Source organism: Cryptotermes secundus, unplaced genomic scaffold, assembly GCF_002891405.2.
Source record: "Cryptotermes secundus unplaced genomic scaffold, Csec_1.0 scaffold639, whole genome shotgun sequence".
Lineage (NCBI taxonomy): Eukaryota > Metazoa > Arthropoda > Insecta > Blattodea > Kalotermitidae > Cryptotermes > Cryptotermes secundus.
Genome location: NW_019743157.1, coordinates 838,818 through 848,131, shown reverse-complemented (window position 1 = coordinate 848,131; position 9,314 = coordinate 838,818). Strand labels below are relative to the sequence as shown.

Here is a 9,314-nt window from a genome sequence, read left to right as displayed (position 1 = left end):
CCCCCCCCCCTTAATAATGAAAAAAAAAAATGTCCTTTTGGCTGTGGATTAAGAGTTTAAATGTTCTTAAGGTAGAACCATAATTGAAGTGAGAAACACAGCTTGGAACTCCAATACCTGATGAGAAATTCACAGATCGGTATTCCATTTTGTAAATTTAAAAACCTGCTGCCATAAGTGTCTTAATGAATGAGTAGCTAGAAGAAAATATCTATGATCATAACCCTCCTAGGAATTTCTGTTGCACTAAAAATGCCTACATTAAAATGGCAGTAACAAGTGCAGTATTTTTATGACTGCAGGTACTGGATGATAGGAGTTTTGTTATTAATGAGTGTGCATTACATGAAAAGCTGCTACAGAGGTGTAGTATCTGGTGGGTCTTCCTTCTTATGCAGGAATGTATATGTAACATGAATTATGTATATGTTTCTGGCCATTGGTAAGTTGTATTAATGCTGTAGCCTCTTACAGATCACATATGATGACATAAAGAAAACGTATGGCGGAGGACCAATGAGAAGTTACTATTCTGGTGCTTACAGTTCCAGTACAAATGCTTACATGTTAATGTATCGTCAGATTGATAAGCAAAGAAACTGTGAAGCTATGACAGTGGATGAATTTCCTGCACATATCAAGGTTGGTATTATTACTCTGTCTGCATGAAATATGTGAAATAAGCAGAATCTATATACAGTATATAATAAGAAGTGCTGTATGACTGTGTTGTGTATTTTGTGTTGTTACAGTGGTAGTTTCCAGGTCATTTCACATGTGGCAGCTTTTTGTTCAAAACTGTGCCAGCTGAAGGATGTTGTAATTTTATTTACTGTTCTAATGGAGAAATGAGTGAGAAAGAGTTATAAAAAGGAAAGGAAGGGACAGTGTGAAGGATGACAATATAAAAACAATGACTTAACAGGCTTTTCTGCAAATTGTAAATTAATATTTAAATCTTTGTTCCTTTTCGATTGGTATCGGTGCTAAATGTAGGTGCTGTATAATTTCTGAAAAGTGTTGAAGTTTTGTTATAAATGCAACCTAATGGTCTTCCCAGTATCAAACCATGGACAGAACTGGAACTTTGTGATTGTGAATTTGCTCTATGAAATTATCTCTTTATTACAATGGATCCCTACAATTTGGACATGGAGTTTGGTGTGTTCAGAACTCATACTGAACTGTGTCTAAAAATATCTGCAGTGGTACATCATCAGATACTGACATAGACTGTTACAACATCATGTTGATTCTGGGAAAATATCAGAAATCCATATAGATCATGAAACACGTCTGCGTATGTCACATAACATGGACAGGGAAAGGTTGTTTTCTAAACTTCATAGAACTTTACATGTGAATAAGATGCTTATATTATAATCAGTCACATTATTGAAAAACTCAGTATTTGTTACTGCATTGACTATGTGATCAAATTGGGTACTTTCAGGATTTGCTGCAGAAAATGCAGAAACGAGAAGAAAGTGATCGCATCCTGCGAGAGAAAGAAATGGATATGTGTAAAATCAAGCTGTATGCACACTACCCAACCAAGCGCCAAATGGTAGAGGCAAAACTGTACTGCGCCAGTGATGTCACCCTACAGGAGGCTACTGGAATGGCACATAGGGTACCACTTTCATACCTGTTTATTTTCTCACATGAGTATTAGTAGTGGGTCTGGGATGAGGTCCCCTCAGCCTGATGAGGATAATTCAGAAGCTACTTGAATGGAAATGTAGTGACTCTGGTCTACAAAACCAAGATTAATAGCCATGGGAATTAGTTGCGTTGACAACACGACACCCTCTATCTGCAGAAGTTGGCACTAACTTCGCCGACAAGCAGTGGTCACTCAGTCGGTATAGTTCGCTAGCAGACTAAAAGCAACAGAGTTTAGTTTTAGTAATAGTATTAGTATACGGGCAAAGTTATGGTGTTTAAGAAATTTGTATAGTCCAAATCTGTGAAGAGTGCACTTGGTGTAATTGTAATAATTGTAATTTATTTCGAGTTCAGAAGATCCAACAAAACCGGTTACAAACCATAGGATATAGAACATGTTAAAATACAGTGGTGTGGTCAGTTTAACCTTAAGCCTGAATTGAATGGCATTACATGACTGTTAAGTTGGCAGACTTTTTAGACCTTTCATTTCTCTACTTAATGAATGTTGGGAAAAAGCTTATATTTTAATAAGTATTTAATCTAGAGGTATGGGCTAAAAATCTTGTCACATAGCATAAATTACTCAGGCTATATGTGAAAATTATAATATCCCCTTGCAGTGTATGTATATTGAAATAAGCGCTCAGGTCAGAATGTAGTACAATTTTCTGTCATTTTGATCAGTCTGAGGAATCTGCGGCATAGGTGGGAGTGACATCAGTGGGCACAAGTGACCTGATTAATATTTATGAAAAATGGGATTGGCTTATATTTTACTTATTGTTTAAGAATGCTGGCAGTGGGGAGATATGTTCAGGAGTAGTTCTGTAGACATATATATATATATGTGTGTGTGTGTGGGTTACTTCAAAAGTCATGGCAACTAATTTTTGGGGGGGCAAACATGTTACAGTCCCCACCAATGGTATCTCCACCTTATCGTGGTGGTGGGGTTTGAGAGCTCCTGAGACCCTGAGAGCTATGCCGGCGGTAGCGTAGCTACTGGTAGAGCCACCCATGCCGGACAGGTCAAGGGGTACGAGCCAGACAGAGAGGGATACCCTGGTCCTCCAGGTTGGGGGTTGGGCGTGAGGCCAACAACCTCACTCTGTAAAAAAAACTAAATTGTTCAGAAATCCGGAGAAAGAGTAGCCGGACAGATCTATTCAAGACGACCTGGAAAATGTCTAAAGGATCTTGGAATGTATTATCTCTTTACAGAGCCGGAGCACTAAAAATGCTACTTGAACAACTAGATAGCTATAAACTAGGTATCACTGCTGTACAAGAACTGAGGTGGTTGGGTAAAGGAGTAGTGGAAAAGAGGGATCATGTTGTATACCATAGTTGACAGAAGAAGAGTCATGTGTTTGGAACAGGTTTTATTGTTAATAAAATAAGGAAGCATCTTATTTTAAACTTCCGGGCAAAAACTCACAGAAAATATAGGCTACAAATTAAGGGAAAGTTTTTTAACTATAGCCTTATTTGTGCACATGCCCCTACTGAAGATACAAGTGATGAGGAGAAAGACTCCTTTTATGATGAATTGGATGAAATATATGGCGAATGTCCAAAAAGGAATTGTAAAATAATCATAGGGGACATGAATGCTAAAGTGGGGAGTGAGGATGTATATAGATCGGTTATTGGAAAACATAGCCTACATACGAGGGGCATTCAAGTTCTAAGGTCTCCAGTTTTTTTCTCTCAGGACTGGGAGCAGATAGACACATGCAGTTTAGTTTAATATACGTGTGCACTCTTTGTGAATGCGCGACAGAGATGACAGCACTGTACGGCACACAGAACTAGTGGCAGCCGCGAGCGTGAGGAGTGTTTTTGATACTTAAAATGGCGATGTTTTCATTACAAGAACAGCGAGTAATCATTCGTTTTCTCCACTTGTGTGGTGCGACACCCATTGAAATTCATCGCCAGTTGAGTGAGACATGTGGTGATGGTGTCATGAATGTGAAAAATGTGCGTTTGTGGGCGCGACAGTTCAAAGAAGGCCGAACGTCGTGTGACAATGAACCAAAACAATCTCGGCCGCGCACCAGCCGGTCTGACAACATGGTCGAGCGAGTTGAGAAAGTTGTTTTGGAGGATAGCCAATTGAGTGTGGAAAACATCGCCTCCAGAGTTGGCATTTCCGTGGGATCTGTGCACACAATCCTGCATGAAGACCTGCAAATGCGGAAGGTGTCTTCCAGGTGGGTGTCACGAATGCTGGCGGACGACCACAAGGCTGCGCGCATAGCAGTTTGCCAGGTGATGTTGACATGTGATGAAGGCATGAATGGGACTTTCTTTTCATCAATTGTGGCAATGGATGAGACATGGATGCCGTTTTTCAATCCTGAAACGAAGCGCCAGTCAGCTCAATGGAAGTGCACAGACTCACCGCCACCAAACAAGTTCAGATAAGCGCCAGTGCTGGAAAAATGGTGGTGGCCATGTTTTGGGAGAACGATGGCGTAATCCTTACTCATTGCGTTCCAAAGGGCACTACGGTGACAGGTGCATCCTACCAAGATGTTTTGAAGAACAAGCTCCATCCAGCACTGCGAGAAAAATGGCCGGAAAAGGCTGCACGTGTGCTCTTTCACCAGGACAATGCACCAGCGCATCGGGCATACACGATGCAGCAGTTTCTTCGTGAAAACAACCTTGAAGTGGTTTCTCATGCTCCCTACTCACCTGACCTGGCTCCTAGCGATTTTTGGCTTTTCCCGACGATGAAAGACACTCTCCATGGTCGCACATTCACCAGTCGTGCCGCTATTGCATCAGCGATTTTCCAGTGGTCAAAACAGACTCCTACAGAAGCGTTCGCAGCGGCCATGGAATCATGGCGTCGACGTTGTGAAAAATGTGTACGGCTGCAGGGAGATTAGGTTGAAAAGTGACAGAAGTTTCAAATTTTTTGTATGATTATTGTGTGAAAAAAAATTCGGAGACCTTAGAACTTGAACACACAACATAACAAGTCAAACGATAGTGGGATGAGATTAATAAATTTTGCTTCCTAAAGAAACATGGTAATAGGTAGTACAATGTTTAATCACAAGGATATACATAAATGAACCTGGAAATCCCCTGATGGAAATGTGTTTAATCAAATTGATCACATCCTAACAGATGTAAGACATTGTTCAGATTTGATGGATGTCAGGTGCTACAGGGGGGCCAACATTGACTCTGAGCATTACTTAATAATATCACAGATTAGAAGTTGAATATATAATGCAAGGAAGATACATGGATCCCAGGCTAAGAAATTGAATTGTGGAAAATTGGTAGAACACGGAGTTGCAACCAGATATACTGGATTAATTAGTGAATGGCTGGCAGGTCTCTCTGATAGTGAGGATGTCAGTGAAGCCTGGAGGGACCTCAGAGATGTTATTATAAATACTGCTGTTGCAGTTTTAGGAAGAGTGGAAAGGATAAAGTATAAGAATTATTTTGATGGAGAATGTGAGCAAGTGACAAATAAAAAAAACAGGCATATAAGAGAATGCAACAAAGGAACCATACTCAAGGGGCTGTGGAAGAATACCATGAAGGGAGAAGAAAAGAAAAAAGATTGCATAAAAAGAAGAAAAGGGAATATGATAAACAAGAACTGATTGAACTGGAGCATTTAAGAAGTTCAAATGAAATTAGAGCGTTTTATCAAAAACTAAACGAGTCGAAAGGACTTTCAACCTAGAACAACCTTATGTAGAGATAAAGAAGGCATGATATTGAGTAGTGATGAAGCAATATTTTGAGGAATTATTAAATGATAACGCCTCTGAGCAAGTGGAAGGTATGGCCATAGACCTGAATCAAGGAATTTTTGAGGCTGAAGGGCCAGCACCAACCATAAAAGAAATAGAACAAGCTATCAAAAAATTGAAAAATAATAAAGCTCCAGGAATGGATCTCATTTCAGCAGAATTAGTGAAATTTGCAGGCCCAGAATATGCTAAGCACTTACATCAGCTAATAGTTAAGATATGGATAACTGAAATAATCCCATAGGAATGTAACCTAAGTATTGTATGCCCTATCCATAAGAAAGGTGATGTCATGGTGTGCTCTAACTATAGAGGAATTAGTCTGTTGTGCATAGCATATAAAATATTTTCCAACATTCTATTTAACAGACTTTCCCTTTGTGGAGGGCATAATTGGGGATTACCAATGTGGGTTTTGTCAAGGAAGTTCAACTAACAATCAGATTTTCACTATTTGCCAGGTCCTTGAAAAGTGTAATGAATTCCAAATTGAAACACATCATCTTTTCATTGACTTCTGATCAGCCTATGACTCCATAGATAGAGATAGTCTTTTTTCTGGCATTGGAAGAGATGCACGTTCCACGGAAGTTAATTGCCTTAGTCAGAGCCACTATGAGAAAGACCCAATGCCAAATTAAGATTCAGAATATGTTGTCCAGCCCTATAATAACTAGAAATGGAGTTCGATAAGGGGATCCCCTGGCCTGCCTTTTGTTCAGTATAGAATTAGAGAACGTAGTTAGAGATGCAGGCATCAACGCAAGGGGAATTATATCCTATAAATCAGTTCAAATTTTGGCATTTGCAGATGATATTGATATAATTGGTAGAACAAAAATCTATGAAGGAAGCTTTTATTAATTTGGAAAGAGCAACAAAAAAAGATGAATCTACAAATTAACCAAAATAAAACAAAGTACATTCCGGTGACCAAGAAAGACCGTGCTAATGGACCTGCATATATTGAAATTGGCTCATATAAATTTGAGGCTGTATGTAGTTTCACTTACCTTGCATCAGAAGTTAACTGTAAAAATGATATCAGTGATGAAATAAAAAAGCGTGTACTTGCGGCAAATAAATGTCTCCATGGCCTTAGGAAACACCTGAAATCCCAACTGATATGCAGGAAAACCAAAACTATGATGTATGGCAATGAGGAAGACGGCGAATACCATCAGCTTCACCATCTCCAAATCTTGTCATCTCACACTGAACTGCATTGGAAATGTCCTCTCATGTACGAAAGCGTTTCCCTCGCAATGGTTGTTTCAATTTGGATATTAAATCACAGTCACATGGCGAAAGGTCGGGTGAACATGGAGGATGGTGTAGTACTTCCCATCCCCAATGTCGTAAACGGTTCTTGACACTGTTTGCTGTGTGGGCAGTTGCATTGTCGTGAAGAGCGATGGCAATGTTAAGCAGTTCAGGACGTTTATTCCTAATTGCATGACGTAAGTTATTCTGCAGAAAGGACTTGTAATACGCTGCATTGACAGTTTGACCATGTGGGAAAAAATGACACAGAATAACTCCCTGGACATCGTATGCTAAAATGACCATTAACTTAACAGGGGATGGGTTTCAACGAAACTTGTGCTTTCACAGCGACTGAATGTTGCCACTCAACGGACTGCCGTTTAAGCTCAGGTTCATACGCCCTAGCCCATATTTCATCGATGGAAATTATCCAGTTCAAGAAATTGTCTCCTTCAATTTCATATTGTTCCAGGTTCACAGGACTTTCTTCATAATCTGTCTACTTTTGAACCTTGTTTAATTCATGTGGCACCCACTTCTCTACAGTCTTGCGCATTTGTAGGTCTTTTCGTAAAATTTGATGCACAGTTGCCTGGTCAATCCCTGTATGTCTCTCTAACTCCTTCAGAGACCAGTGCCTATCTTCCTCCATGCACTTGGCGATCACGGCACAAGGAAATCGGTACGAACAGGCACCGGGTGTCCACTTAATTGCAAGTCGGCACTTGCTTCTCTTCCACCCTGGAATGGTTCTATCCACCTTGCAACAGTTCTGTATGGTAGAGCACAATCACCCAGAGCTTCCACAAGTTCTGAGTGACATTAAGTCACATTTCTGCTGTGAAGCACTGCTATTTTCACGTAACAACGCTGTTCCAGCCGGCTAATGTTCATTCTCGACGAAGGTTATGATCACACTGACTTAACGCTGGACTCGCTTCATTGTCCTTGGACTTCCGCATCATCTAGCGGCATCATTAGAAATCAGACGTTGCTGTCTCTCAGCGGCAAATTTGGAATTCCGGTCGGAGCTTTCAAAATTTCGAAAAAATTATGTTGCCATGACTTTTGAAGTAACCCACATATATATGGGAGGTGCTCAGTTGAAATCTTAGTTGGGCTTCCAGCTAATATGACTGAGGTTTCTTGTGGTTTTCACCAGTCCCTGCAAGCAAATTCCCAGACAGTTCTACCATAGGCCACTACTACTCCTTCCAAAATCCAGTTCATGATTTATCCTACCATTAGAGCCTGTTTAATCTGAATACTCACAGTGTCATAAAGCAGACCACAGAAAAAGTACTTAGAATATCTTGTTAGTGAGAGTATAATGTTATATTTTCTATTTACAGTGCCTCCGTTTGGAAGGAGTAGTTCCTTTAGAACGATGCCGACTAGTGAATTATGATAGACTGCAGGACACCATTGAATGCAGTTTTGAGGGCCGTGAGAATGATCCAATAAGTGAAATTCTCAGTAGTCTTCGCGGATACGACTTGCTATTAGAAATTCGTAGAGAGGATGCTGAATTTGAGGTTTACCAGCCTGGGGGTAAGTTCAAGAATTAGGCAGGGAATATGTTTGATTTCTGAAGTTAACTGTTATCTCTGTCAGTGCTGTAGTAAGTTATATTTATTCTGTATTTCTTAAATAATTGCAAAAGTTTAAAACCTTATCTAAACAAAAGTTTTACTACACCTTGTTGAAAACATGGACTAGCATTATCAGAAGGATTAATTGCAGCAGCAGGTCCCATCTTCTCAGCCCTGTCATAACTATAAATTGACTGAATGGTTCAATGGTAATTTCTCCATACAAACTACAAACAGTTCTTTGGTCTTCCTTTATGTCTTTTTCCAGTTATAGAATTACCTGTTAAAGATCATTTGTCATATTACTGTGTTGGAGCATGGTGCAGGTTACAGTGATCCCCCCCCTTCCCTAATAATAATACCACTAGCACAGATTTAAAATATGGCCACCAGCCTTGCAGAAGTGTTAGATTTAAGATTCCCTATTCCCAGATGATAAGAGTTAGGTGCCGACAATGGATACATATTTGAATAATCTCATAAGGAGAACCACAGAGAGAGATGATTTTCGTGGTACATAGTGTTTCTTCAAGTAAAATATCTTTCGGTTTATTTAGGTAGTATATGTTAAATATTTAGGAAACACATACCTGTCTGCAGGGAAGAAAGTTTTGACTCCTGGCAAATACAGTAGATTTTTGAGAAGCTGGTGGACATTCAGCTGAGTAAGAAATCTCTTTGTCTTTTATGGTTCTCAAAGGTTAACCCTTTCGCGCGGTGATTTAAATTCCGCGGCCGCCTCTCCTGCGGTAATATATTCAGCCGGCCATTTAAATTTTGCTCGAAAATGATTTATTCATCATTGTTCTTAAATTCTATGAGATAGGAACATGAAACTTTCACTAAAATGATCTAAAAAGGTGGTTTTATAACCTTACCTTATAATATGAGCAGCCGGTATCTCGGCAATGGAAGCAGTTTGTTTAGAATTTGAGCAGTGAATGGTACGCCTTGAAGCATGAAACTTTCACTAAAATGATCTTAAAAGATGGTTTTA

The 9,314-nt window shown here is 39.7% G+C and overlaps 1 protein-coding gene across 5 annotated transcripts in view; it reads left to right on the top strand.

Moving 5' to 3' along the window:
- Positions 1-9,314, top strand: part of LOC111873922 (ubiquitin carboxyl-terminal hydrolase 47) — a 67,008-nt gene that overhangs the window by 42,300 nt on the left and 15,394 nt on the right. For all 5 annotated transcript variants that reach the window (XM_023869017.2, XM_023869019.2, XM_023869018.2 and 2 more), the window contains 3 exons: positions 475-642; positions 1,454-1,633; positions 8,078-8,276. In XM_023869017.2, coding sequence (XP_023724785.1) covers positions 475-642; positions 1,454-1,633; positions 8,078-8,276 — 547 coding nt within the window. The remainder of the gene's footprint in view (positions 1-474; positions 643-1,453; positions 1,634-8,077; positions 8,277-9,314) is intronic.